The sequence below is a fragment of the Colius striatus genome, chromosome 2 (assembly GCF_028858725.1).
Source record: "Colius striatus isolate bColStr4 chromosome 2, bColStr4.1.hap1, whole genome shotgun sequence".
Taxonomy (NCBI): domain Eukaryota; kingdom Metazoa; phylum Chordata; class Aves; order Coliiformes; family Coliidae; genus Colius; species Colius striatus.
The window spans coordinates 41,591,820-41,605,071 of NC_084760.1; the positions used below are offsets into that span (position 1 = coordinate 41,591,820).

Sequence of the window (13,252 nt, forward strand, 5' to 3'; positions counted from 1 at the left end):
GTCCCTCCAAGCAATGATGGCAATGAGGAAAAGGTCCCACCCAACCTCTTTGCTTTTGTCTGCTCTCCTCTGCTGGCACAGGATCATGATGATCCCTTCCTCCACGCCTGTAGCTCTGGCAGGCCATACTACCATGTACCACCTCTTGCTTAGGGTTGCTGCAAGGTAACCTCTGAGTCACGCAAGGAATGTAGGGTGAAGGAAGGGAGTACAGATGATGAGAGTATGTCAACAACAGGCTGAGGCTCTTGAAAGTTTTCTTTCATACACCACCCCAGCATATTATCACTCGCCCGTCCCCTCTCCACAACCAGCACTACACTGTGAAATAGTTTAAGGACCCAAATATTTACCCATGTCCCTGCGGCTCTTCCTTCTCCCGTGTAACCCCATTGCTGCTTCTCTCTTCCTGAATTCTACTAGGAATGGTGGCATCACAGGTGCTTTTCTTGCCGAAGAGTATTCAGTTTCGGGTTCTGTACCTCTTTGTACCAGATACAGGAGTTTTTTCTGAGGCAGAGCTCTACTTTTCTGCACACTGATGCAACGGCTGATGCATAGGGTGAAGAAATTAGTGTCTTTTTCCCTTATTGTTCTTAACAATAACAATATTAGGATTTCGAACAGCTAGAAGTAGGACAAACACCCTTCAGAAAAGAAGGAAAAAACATCACTGTTGCTTAAAGTAATGAAATCAGCCTGCTGTGGACCTGCCTTCTTCCCCTGTCACTGATGCTCCCAGATGTAGAATAAGGAAGGGAAGAACAGAAATACTGAAAACGGGGAAGAGCAGAATTATTTGCTCAGAGACTGATCCTGCCTTAGGTACCAGGAGCTTGTCTCCTCCCCTGTGAATTAACCCCACCCTCTTTTTTTATGCTCTGGGCTATTTTGGGCAGGCAGCGAGAACTGCAGCTCTGACAGATGAGGATACTGTACCAGCACACAGCAGCACTTGTTGCTCTGAAGAACTATACAGCTGTAACAGAGACTACTTCTCTGCTCCCTGCCTTTTTTAAATGGTTATTATTTATTTATTAACCTGCAAACTTGTTTTCTCCACTGGTTTTGAGCTTTATCATTACAAATGATGTTTTAAAGGCTTTGTGAGGGCTGTTTGGAAGGGCAACATACCTGCTGTGCGGTTGAAACCTCCTTTTGCCAGTTAATAGCAGGAGATCAGCTGGTAGCCTTTGGGACTGAAAAATGACAGACTCTGTTCCTGCTAATGGGGAAGGAAAGGATCCTGAAATAGAGCTCTTTGTGAAGGTAAGTTGCACTGTGAGCTGGACGTTGGTGTGACTCTCGGATCAGCTTGGCTTCTACAGAATAATCAAACTTTAATTTTCTGGCACTGATCAGAAGCAGTGTTTTGACAGCCTCTTATCTCTTGTGCACATGTTCACACTGCTTTCTTCTTTGTGGCATTAATATCAGGTAATGTGGAAGGAGAGTCAGAGTTCCTGTATTTTGTTGTTCTTTCCTTATGAGTTTGTCCTGTTATTCTTAGCCTGCTGCCTGTAATATAGTGTCCTACTTAAGACTTTAGGCTTTCAACTTTAGGTTTTTCACCAAGAATCCTGATTTCCTTCTCCATTTTTGGGAAGACATCACAAAGAGCTGAGGGCTACCATAATTTGGTACCTTGGCAGAGGCTGTCAGATGTGAAACAGCAATAGATCATAAATAAAAAAAGATTGAGATAAGTGACAGACTTCTGATTTTTTCTAGAATATTTTTTTTTTCTAAAACAAAAAAGAAAACTAAATCAGTTTTTCCTCTTGATTTCCTCAGCTTAAAGCTCATTCTGATTTTATACAACAATAACTGAGAATAGACACTGAAAATATAGGGAAAAAATTTTACACCTGTTATATGGTAGTATTTCAGAATGTTTCCAATTGTGTATATCTGTTGGTCTTGTGCTGTGAAAATCTTACCATTAAAATCAGTGGCACAGTTCAAACCCATTATATATGCAACATTATTAATAGCAAACTTCATGCAAACTTTCTTGGTGAAGAGCTCCGATTTTTTGATGTTCAGAGCATGCTTCAAAGCCTCTACATATGTCATATGCCCTTATAAAAAGCAGGTGTTTGGTGTCTCTGAGCCAAAATCATCCCTGTAAATCAGTAGGATTGTTATTAATATGCGGGAGTTACATCAGACCCTTTACAAACAGAGTTCTGAATGACTGGGAAAGCAAACTGCAACCCCTCCCTTCTATCAAGTTGAGGATATATAATTGCTTTGTACTTCTTGATGGATATTTTGGGCTGCAAGTTGAAATGTCAGCCACATCCATGATATGTATACATGGCCTCTTCACACATCTCCCAAAACCAGTTAGTTCAGGCACAGCCTTTCTGACTAAGCTAACATTGAGGTCCTTTTCCCTAGCTAACAGAATTTCTGGTGCATAAATGCCTGGTAGATCGTTTGTACAAAGCTTAACATATTAAAATGGACCTGCATGGGTCCATACATCCAGATACTTTGTCTCTTACAAATTGTTTAGTAAGTTTAGTGGAGAAGTTTGTGGGCTAAAAAAAAGGTTAGTGGGGTTGTTTGTCACTCTATCATCACAAATGTGTTCTGGAATGCAAACCTTTAGCTACTGATTTGTTTTAGTGCTAACACTATTTTATGGAGGCTGATGTGGATGTTTGTGATATATGGTTCTTTGACTGCATCAGCTCTTAAAGAGGAGGTCATTGCCCAGATTCATTGCTTGAAGTCCTGGATACATAAGTTACTGGAAAAAAATGTACCCTGTGTTCAGTTGAGCCATGCCATCACCTGAAGATTTATAACTCTAGAAAGAACATTTTTAGTAATGTGACTTCCTGCGTAATGCATGTTGCGGGGTTGAATAGAGACTCTCAAAAAACTCATAATTTGCAGAGCTGAAGCAAAGGAATTATTTGGTTTCTGCCTGGAGCCTGTCCATTTAGGTTGAAAAATTGCAGTTCTTGATGTTTGGGAAAGGTGCCATTAATTTAATGAAAAATCAAAACCGTTGCATAGTAGAGGATGTAACCAGAGTGTTAAATTATACATGTTAGAAGTTGAAAATAAAATAAAAAGGAAGGACATTCAAACAGGAGATGAGCTAAAACTTGAAAACTAGGAGAACTTAAGGGAAATATGAACAGGTGAAAACTTTCTGGAGCATGAAATTTAAGGGATTAGGGTATTAGTAAGGGGAAGTAAGAAGGAAGGATGATCCAAGAGAGAATCTGCAAAGGACAAGGCACTCGCTCTGTTGCAAGGTTGGAAAGAAGAAGAGAAATTTGGCAGCTTCTGAATGAGTATGAGATACGGGAATAAATGGCAAATCTAAATATCCTGGACCACATTTGAGGCAAGTTTTAACATCAGGATATGTTGTCTGTCAATGAGCATTTCATCCTTCGATTTTTGTAGAACTAATACTTCACTTGAGGAAAAGAGTTCTGCCCTGCATCCTTGAATGAACACACAGACATAAAATGCAGAGATCAGTGAAAAAAAGTAGGGCAGTAGATGTGGCACGGAGAAAGCTTTTTCTTCCACATGCCCAAATAAACCAGAAAGAGCTGTTTTTCACCAGTCATAGGTTCTCTAATAAAAGCAGTTTCTGTCTCAGGTTAAAAAAAGAAAGGTGTTACACAATTGCTCTACTTCTCTTTTCTATTTAACAACAAGGAGAGCAGGAACCTTAGAAAGACAAGGAGAGGGATGGTTGTAAACAAAAGAACCGTGCTGTAACCTAATGCAGGCTGGCTGTCTCCTGAGCTATGCTGATGGGCTGGGCACCCCCAGGACGTGGCCAGCTGAACCAGAGACAGGTTAAGTGGTTATCACACCTAGTTGTTGTCATCCCCATTGATTTTCCTCTTTTTCTGGTGTTGTTCTAACCTACATCTGTTAGATATTTTTTTTGTGAATGAGTGTTTGTTTTTGAAAGATGCTTGATTGTGAGTAAACTCCCCCAAATCTGGGACAGGACACAAACAAACTGATGGTGAGAACCGGCAGAGCTAAGGAGCATTAAGGTCTTTGGGGAAGATGGTGTGGACTTAATCAGATCTCTAGTTTGTGTAAGCAGGCCCTCTGTGAACACTGAAACTCTTCAGCAGCAATTCCCTCTCTAAACTTGTTTGACAAGGAAATGGGAAGAGGCTGCCAGAGAAAAAGGCTTGGTAAGTGGTAGCGTGAGATGCTGGCAGCAGCAGCTTTGGGGGAGTGAGCATCGGGAGGGAGCTCTTGCTCTGTGCTTAACCCAGCTTGTTGTAACTCAGGTTAAATGTAATTGTGTGTTGGAGAAGAAAAGTGCTGCTCTATAAATGACACTGATGGAAGGTATATTTAGCTTTTCCTGGCAATCTAGCACCTGTATACTTGAACATAATGACTAAACTGAAAAGGTCCTCTTTCTACATGCAGTAATACCAACTATTCAAATCCATATGGGAGGATCACAGGACTTTCATGGATTCTTTCTCTTTGCATTGGAAACAGGTGTTTGGATGTATGTTCCTTGCATTTCAGAATTAGAACAGCTCCCAATATCTAGAAAGTTAAGTTGAAGGGAGATACGTTATATACATGGAAAACAAAACATGATACCAACCAGACTGTATTTGCATTTTTCAGAATGTGAGCAGTCTAGAAAGCAAACAAACCGCATGAAAGGTCCAAAGTACATTTTATTCATTCATTCCTGCTTTACAAACTATCTGTAGCACTATACGTGTTAATCCTTGTTTCTGACAATGAAAAGACGATAGTGTCGTCATGGGAGGAGAATGTGTGGTGAGCTGGTAGATAGTTATTTCTGGAAGAAGTCATTGTTGTGGTATTGAGTGATTAATATTCTGGATATGTTCATCAGCTCAGTTGTGCACGAACTTTTGCTTAAAAGGTGTAAGGCTTTACTTCACAAAGTGTTCAACTGCAGTCACATCAAACGCCCTTCTAGAGAACACATTCCCATCTGCCAACTGAAGGCATAGAGGCATGAAATGCACCAAATGCTTTCAGCTTGTTCCTCCCATCAGGAGCACGACCAGGAACAGTGATGGTGCATTTGCAAGGTCTCAGGGAAATGGGAATAGCCAAGGGAAGGCTCAAGGACAAACAGGATTGAAGTATTTTTAGGGCCCCTTGCAATCATTTCTTGTTAGAGGACTATCACAAAGAAAAGAGGTTAGTCCTGGTATGCTCATGGTCCTCTAGAGTGGCAAACAGACATGCAAGGAACCTGTGAGCCCTTTGCCATCTGTAACAGTTTCATTTCAGGGAGACTTAAGGCTCTTTTAGAAGTACGTTAAAAAGCAATGGCAAGATTTGACACCAGACATACTGTCCCTGAAGGAACTGATCAGCCAGAGCACCTGGCCATCCAGGACAAAGCAGTCATCCTGCTGGTTTATGTGCTCCATCAAAAGCCCAGGAGGCACTGCTCTTGGGAGGGTGAAGCTGCCCTCTCCTCTTTGGACACAATTATCCCAGAAATTATCCCAGGGAAGTGCAAGATTTTTATGCACTCTGGGATTTCTTTTTGTGGATTTTCAGAATTTTTTAAATGAAAGTTATCTCTGACAAAAGATGATTTCAAGCTAACCCTGTTTTGGATTTTAGTGAACTGCTGCAATGTAGCCCTTACAAAAGTTAGAAATAAAAATGTTACTCCTGGTACAAACAATCATTCACCACATATTAAGGCTTTTTTGGTTTTAATATAGAAGAATCACTGTGATATGAAAAATACTTACAGTTTCAGAAATTTGAGGTTATCAAAACTAGAAACTAATAACTTGACAGGAACCTTTCAACCCATAATAAATAACAAATCTGTAATATATTTGATTCATAAACTTCCCTCAAGAATTATTTTGATGATGTGTAGAAATCACAATCAGATCTAGAAGGTACAAAGTTAATTTTTGTTTGGTGAGAAGTGTGGGTATTTTACCAGGTATGATGAAAGCAGATTTTGGCTTCCATACAAAATCATTACTAAGTTCAGTGAAACTTTCTAAGTAAAGATGAAATTAAAAAAAAAGAAAAAAAAAAGCATGAGGAAACAATTCTGATGTTGAAACATCTGGTTCAACCTGTCTGGTGCCCCAAGACCAACATTAACATTTTTTTGGATGCTTGGTCAGGAGGTTGGGCAGGCCTTTCACGTTTTGACAGAGACAGCCACCCTACAAAGCAGAGCTGTACAGTGTGTGCAGTCTCTGACACTTTTCAGCTGTCAGTAAGTGGCATGAGCACAGGGGGTTACTATGGGTCTTGCATTTTTTATCCATTCAGAGCTGTTGAGCAGATGGTGGGCACCATAGCTCATGTCTCTTCCAAACTTATTTTTGTGAGGTGGTGGAAGAATGGCCTCCTGATTCTCCCCTTCTAATGTACTGGCCTTGTGCATTGGTATTGAAGTTAACAAATTTACAGGGTTTAACAGCAGCATATACTAGGAGGAAAATAGTTTTACTAGGTTTGTTTGAACCCAGTAAATGTGTTTCATAAGCACATGTGGAGTGACTCAGGTATTGTAGTGTAATTCTTTATCCGTTCCTAACTTAGATCTTTTCCCATTTGGAGTGACTGGGTTGAAGCCCATAGCATTTAAATATATATCTTCTCTCTCTATCTCTCTCTATCTCTCTCTATCTCTCTCTATCATCTCTATCTCTATCTCTATCTCTATCTCTATCTCTATCTCTATCTCTATCTCTATCTATCTCTATCTCTATCTCCATCTCTATCTCTATCTCTATCTAGATACATGTATGTATGTGTATGTATGTGTATATAAATATATAAAATGGTCACAAGAGAGTCAGGGTGCCTAAACTTGAATCACAAATTAATAGTAACTCCACTACAGATCCAGATAAACCAGGGAAATTCTGCATGGACTGAGAATTACTTCTCTGCTCTTTTTATTAAGAATTTTCAAGAAAATAATCAAAAGAATAGCCAAGGGAAAAACATTCACCTTGGAAAAATCTAATTTTGCTTTAATCTTATATTGTTATGTGAAAATAATTCAATAAGTTAAAAAATAGCTACTTAGCAAATATTTTAAAATTCCAAGTTGCATTTTTTTCCATGTGTGTAAAACCCCTAATACTTTAAAGAAGCTTTAGCCTGAGTTATACAACCCAGAGTCTACATGTCTGCATGTCTGTTTTCTCTCTGAGCATTTGCAGAGATTGTTTGGAGTCAAGACAAGTGCCTCATTGGTGGGCATATTAGAGATGGGCAGTGAATAGTTTAAGCAGGCCAAATTCATGAAGGGACTTGGCAGGCATATAATCACTATGTCTACCACCTCAAACCTAGTCTGGAATGCTTTTAGGTTTGCTTGGGAAATCAGATCTGAATTTGAGAAGGGATTTTCAACTGTGTTTCCTTCTGCCTAAGTTCACGATTTAATCATTAGTTTATGGCTAAAGGTGATTGACATCCTTATCTGCTGTGATTTTTCCTCACATAAATGGCAGTGGCTGTTTGCTTTTTGATGAACTTGATGGAATGATTGTCTGTTAATTGTGCTATTTGTTGAATATGCATAACTTTATTTCTTTAAATGCCTTTATAGATTGGATCCATAATTCAAATGGATAAGACTTCAGAAACCTTCAGAACCTGTCATATCCTGTGTCCAAAAAGGCAGTCATGTTTATACTGCTGAGTTCAATGGCAGCAGTAAGGCTATTTTAAGTATATTTGAGACCTTGTTTAAACTCCACCTACTAACTCTTTCCTTTATTCCAGCTTTTCTGAGCCACATAGTCAAATGAGGTAGATAGAGTGTTTTAATTCTACCACAAAGGACTGGTGATATTCTTAATCATTATTGCTTTTACTTAGAAACAGCCACCCGTAAGCTTGGGTGCTCTATGTTTAGCTGCAGATCACTCTTCTTCCATCTTCTGCAGCACACATCGTCAGGCTTACAGGTTGTTGTGTCATGGTTCAGCGATGACAGTGAAGCTCCAGTAAGTGTCCCCAGGAAACTTTTATTGGCAATATATGGCTCTGCTGCAGCTATTCCAGAACAGCAAATGTCACAGAGATCATTTGACACAGCGTCCCAAAAATATACAGGGAACCTTTCCAAGAGAGTACCAATAGGAAGTACGTCTGCCTGTACTCCAGAGTTTAATGTCAGTATCAATTCACCTGGCTATGTGAAATACATTTTGATGGAAGACTGTGTAAGGATTGTTTAGGATGACATATTTATCATTACAGCTGGCAATCTAGCACCAATATTACTTAGTTCTTGTACGACACATAATTCTTCACAAACTGGCAGATAGCAGCAAAATAATCCCAGCAATGCTGCAAAGAGGTAACATAAATGCTTGTACTTCCATTTTGCAGCTAAGATCTCTGCTAGAAATGACTCTGTTTTAATGGAATCAGACAGATTTTAAAGGGCTGTGAGTTTATCTGTTAGTTTTATACATGAATAACAGAAGGTTTCCATTATATCCGTTTGTTTGGTTTTTTTTCCAGCAAAGGTTGGCTCAAAGTCATAGACACAATCAGTTTGAATAAGGAAGATCTTGTTTTTGTGCTGGATTTAAACTGTATTCAAATCTACAAATCTTACATGACCTAGGAAGTCAAAGTAGGTACCTGAAGTGCTACAGTGGGTATTTTGAAAATAGCTTGAAGTGATTTGCTTGACACAGTAAAGTTTAACACAGACAAAGTCCAGGATAGATCCTTATTTCCTTTCCTTCCTTGCCCCTTGATCTCTGCCCTTGATTGTACTTCTTCTGTATTGCTGACATACAGTAAAACTCATCTAAATGTGATAACAGTGACATGTACACACATCTGGAGCTCTGAGTTAAAAAAATCTTTGAAGAGTTTCATTGGCATCACATGTTCCTGGCATGATTTTTTTTATGTTTGACCTAAGAGCTTGAAATTATTACAGTTGAAAAAAAGTAATTAAAAATGTATTCAGCTGTGTTTGGAATATCCAAAGCCAATAATTTTTTCTAACAATGTCTAAGGGTAGAACTTTCTGTAACTGATTACACTTACAGTATTTCATTGCTGTTTGCTACATAACTTGTTTGCAAGTTCACACATAAATGTAGACTGGGTCAATGGAATGTTTTCTCTTACTCTGTTAAATTAAATGATTCTTTGTAAATGAGTATTATTATGTCCCTCTCAATAGTAATTTAATAACTTATCTTTTAGAGTGTTTATGATTTTACCCTTCTATACATATCCTTTTTAAATTATTATGTTGTTCACTGGCTGAAGTGGTTTGTCCATGATATGACACAAATTCCTCTTTGATTCAGTGACTCTGGTGCACCACAAAAATTCCACAGCTACAGTGTCATAAGAGAAGATGTGCTCAGAGAAGAGGCTGGGACATGAAGCACCTGAGACATAGCTTTGTAACACACTGTAGCAAAATTTTGCCATGTTAAAATGACGTGGTTGTTGTCAAACTCCAAATCAACATTCACTTTCCATTCTGCAGATAAATCATAGAAGCATACAATCATAGAATGGTAGGGGTTGGAAGGGACCTTTAGAGATCATCTAGTCCAACCCCCCTGCAGAAGCAGGGTCACCTAGATCAGGTCACATAAGAACATGTCCAGGCAGCTCTTGAAGACCTCCAAGGTAGGAGACTCCACAACGCCTCTGGGCAGCCTGTGCCAGGGCTCCCTCACCTGAACAGTGAAATAGTTTTTTCTTATGTTTAAGTGGAACTTTTTGTGTTCCAGCTTCATCCCATTACCCCTTGTCCTGCTGCTAGATACAATAGAAAAAAGGGATGTCCCAACCTCCTGACTTTATCTTAATACAAAGAAACATTAACAGCTCCCAGCAGCTGTTTTGTGTGTGTGTGCAGCTCCAGTCAAAGTGAAAAGGTCTTGCCATGGAAATTTTCAATTTGTTAAGCTCAGCAATATTACTAGGTTTCTGCCCAAATTCTTGAGAGGCTTTATTTACTTATTTGCTTTTCTGACTGCTTCAGCAACCCAAGGCAAATGATTCAGACTCTCCCTCTCCCTGATAAAATGCTGATACCAGTCTTTCTCCAACAGATGTGAACACATTGTGGGAACAGACAACATTATTTACCCTTATCCCAGCACAGCATCCTGACCACCACTTAAAATAGACAAGAAGGGACCAAATCTTTAAAACAGAATACCTGACAAACTATATGGAAAATATCAATTTCCTAGACATAAAAGAAATTGGATGTTTCTCTGCTTTCAGGTACAGGCTGTTGAGTGCCTTATGAAATGTCAGGATGTGAGCTAGCTCCAACTCAGATTTGTGCTGGTAGTGATGCAGTGGGGAGCTCAGTTTGAGCTGTCCCCTGCAGCAGCTGAGCCAAAGCTCTTTTCTGCTGGTACACTCTCCTCTCCTTCTTGCCGTCCTTTTTCCTTCTCAGGGTCTTGTATCTCTATAGTACCTTCTTTTTCAACTTTTCTGTTTTGTTTTGTTTTTTTTTTTTTCCACCTGCTCTCAGACATTCAGACTCAAATTTACACCAGTGTCTTGATCCTCATGATTTCTATGTTGGCCCCCAGGGTACCCTGATTCAACTTCTGCCTAAGAGACATTGTATATCTGGATGATTGACTGCTTCTCCATTTTTTCCCCATCCTCCAGATTGCCAAAAGTCCTTGAAATAGTTCCTTTATATGTATTTCTGGAAACTCTGCATAAAACTGAGACAAAGCACTAATTTAAATGTTTCAGGAGGGCTGTATTCTAATAGCTTATTAATGCGTCTGTAGAGCTGACAGTAAGAGCTGAACCTATACTTGTGATAGCTTCTTTGGGATAAATGACGTTATATTAAGGATGCAGTTGCTCAGATGGTGATAGTTTGCTTTTCTAAGTAATTCTTAATAGTCACTAATTTTGTGTATGGATCAGATGACAGAAGCCCATGGCATTCACCTGTAGGTTCTTGATGAGAAAGGTAATAAGAATGTTCAAAGCCTAATATTCATCAGCTGAATCTGATCTGATTCAGCTGAAGCTGATTTTCATTTACTTAAGTTACAAAAGTTAAATTTCACACATTTTAAACTTGCTAAGGTTATATATGAGAATATTATTCTACTTTTCTCCTTATGTAAGTCCCTCTGTAAAAAAAAACATTGCCTGACAATTTTTGTTCCTTCTCTTGTATTTGTTGGTTTCCTCTGGACTGAAAAAAAGGTTATGACTCAGTTTGCCATTCACCCATATTTCAGGTGTTAATACCTTTCCATGAGACTAAGAATGGAGTTTACACACAGAATGAAATTTGCTTGATTTTCATATGGATTTAGTTTCTCTTAACCACAACAATGCTAAAGCAGATATAAAATGTTCATACTTCTTCTGCTAATAAAAACATGTAAGTCTGATGCTTTACTGTTTGAAAAAGGGCTGACGACCTCCAAAGAGTTAGCAAGCTAGCAACGGAGTTCAAAGTATGATGAATTAATCCATGGAGATGTACGCTCCAGCTCAAAAAAACATCTGACAGCTAAGCTCAACAACTGCAATTCAAAAAAGATTGTTTTAAATGTTCAGCAGTTGCTCTTCAAAAAACCAAAACATAGCACCCACCTTTCATTAAAAACAAGGTGATAGTACAGATCTATAACCTTCCTGGATGCTGATACCTGTTAAGTGTACTCAGACCCCAGTTCTGCAAAGGAGGTTGACCAATCTGCTGTGTGCTTTGATGGTTGTCTCTCTGAACATAAATCTCTTTTCCAGTCCTTGAGGTAAAAATTACCAAGGCCTTTTTAGATAAAATCTGAAGCACTTAAGAGTCAGGGCAGCACTTTACAGATGCAGATGCTGAGAAGCAGTTGCTTTGTGCAAGGAGGTCCAGCAAGAACACTGCTTTACTCCTGTGCTCTGACTTCCAGGCACAGCTCTTTTGTCTTTTGCGTTTTGTACAGCACTTATCATAACTGACTCAGTGTTACTGTGCCACACCTTAGTACAATAAATACACAAATTATACTAGTCACAATTATGCTTTTAAAATATTTTTTTCCTTTGCTATTAGTAGGGAGGGGTCAGGGTTTAGGTTATCTTTTGACTGGCTATTATAAATGCACAGGGAGCTAATATATAAAGAAGAATAATGTTAAGGCTTGAGATACTTAAGTTAGTCTGGAGAAAAGAAGGCTCAGAGGAGACTTTATCTCTCTCTACAACTACCTGAAAGGAAGTTGTAGCAAAGCAGGGATCGATCTGTTCTCTCTAGTAACAAGAAATAGAAAAGAGGAAACAGCCTCTAGTTGTGCCAGGGGAGGTTCAGGCTGGATATGAGGAAGAATTTCTTCACTGAGAGGGCTGTCAGGCAACAACCCCAGATGGGTTGTTGAGTCTCCTTCTCTGGGAATATTCAAAATGCACCTGGATGAGTTCCTGTGTGACATACTCTAGGTGGTCCTGCTCTGGCAGGAAGGTTGTACTGGACAATCTTTTGAGATCCCTTCCAACCCTTAAGATTCTGGGATAGGAATGGGCTGCCCAGGGAGGTGCTGGAGTAACCGTCCCTGGAGGTGTTTAAGAGACAGGTGGATGTTTCACATAGGGAAATGGTCTAGTGATTGATAGGACTGGGACAAAAGCTGGACTCGATGATCTTAAAGGTCTGTTCCAGCTGAAATGATTCTATGATTCTAAGTTGCTACCCTTAAGGCATTATTTGTCATTTAACTAAAACATGAAATACCACTTGACTGCAATATTAAGTGTATCTGTAGGGGAATTTTTAATTTAGTGGTAACATGTATAACATGACATGTTAACAGTTAGCTAAGGTCAGATATAACCAAGTTAGAAATAAGCTTAATAGTAACTGTAAAGATGACTAATGATTGGAAAGAATCACCAAAAAAGACATGCCCTTTCTTCTGATTCAGATTAAGACTAGATGTGCTGAATTAAAACACGTATAGAAATAATAAAAGAATAAACAAGCCATAAAATCTACAAACTAGGAAGGCACTGCAATCCAGTATATCTTGGCAAACCAGAACAGGGCGTGGTTCAAGCACAGAAGAAATCTTGGCTTTCTATATCTCTAAAAGATAGCACAAATTTGATCAAAGCCAGTGTGATAGACATGATGTTCAGAGGTTTATTGTGTATCTCAGAATATCTCCTCGTGTTCTGGGTGTGATGATGGGATGGAAATAGTTCAGGTGATAGCCAAATATGTGATTACTTATATTTG

General features: G+C 39.1%; 1 protein-coding gene across 2 annotated transcripts in view; it reads left to right on the forward strand.

Moving 5' to 3' along the window:
• The window catches only part of CLIC5 (chloride intracellular channel 5), an 80,092-nt gene that overhangs the window by 20,519 nt on the left and 46,321 nt on the right, over positions 1 to 13,252 (forward strand). Inside the window, exon 1 of one of the 2 annotated variants that reach the window (XM_010206641.2) lies at positions 923 to 1,269. The exons of the other annotated variant lie outside the window; for it this stretch is intronic. Within the exon in view, the coding sequence (XP_010204943.1) occupies positions 1,207 to 1,269 (63 nt within the window). The 5' untranslated portion in view covers positions 923 to 1,206. Of the gene's footprint in view, positions 1 to 922; positions 1,270 to 13,252 lie in introns of those variants that run through there. 2 annotated transcript variants of the gene reach the window in all.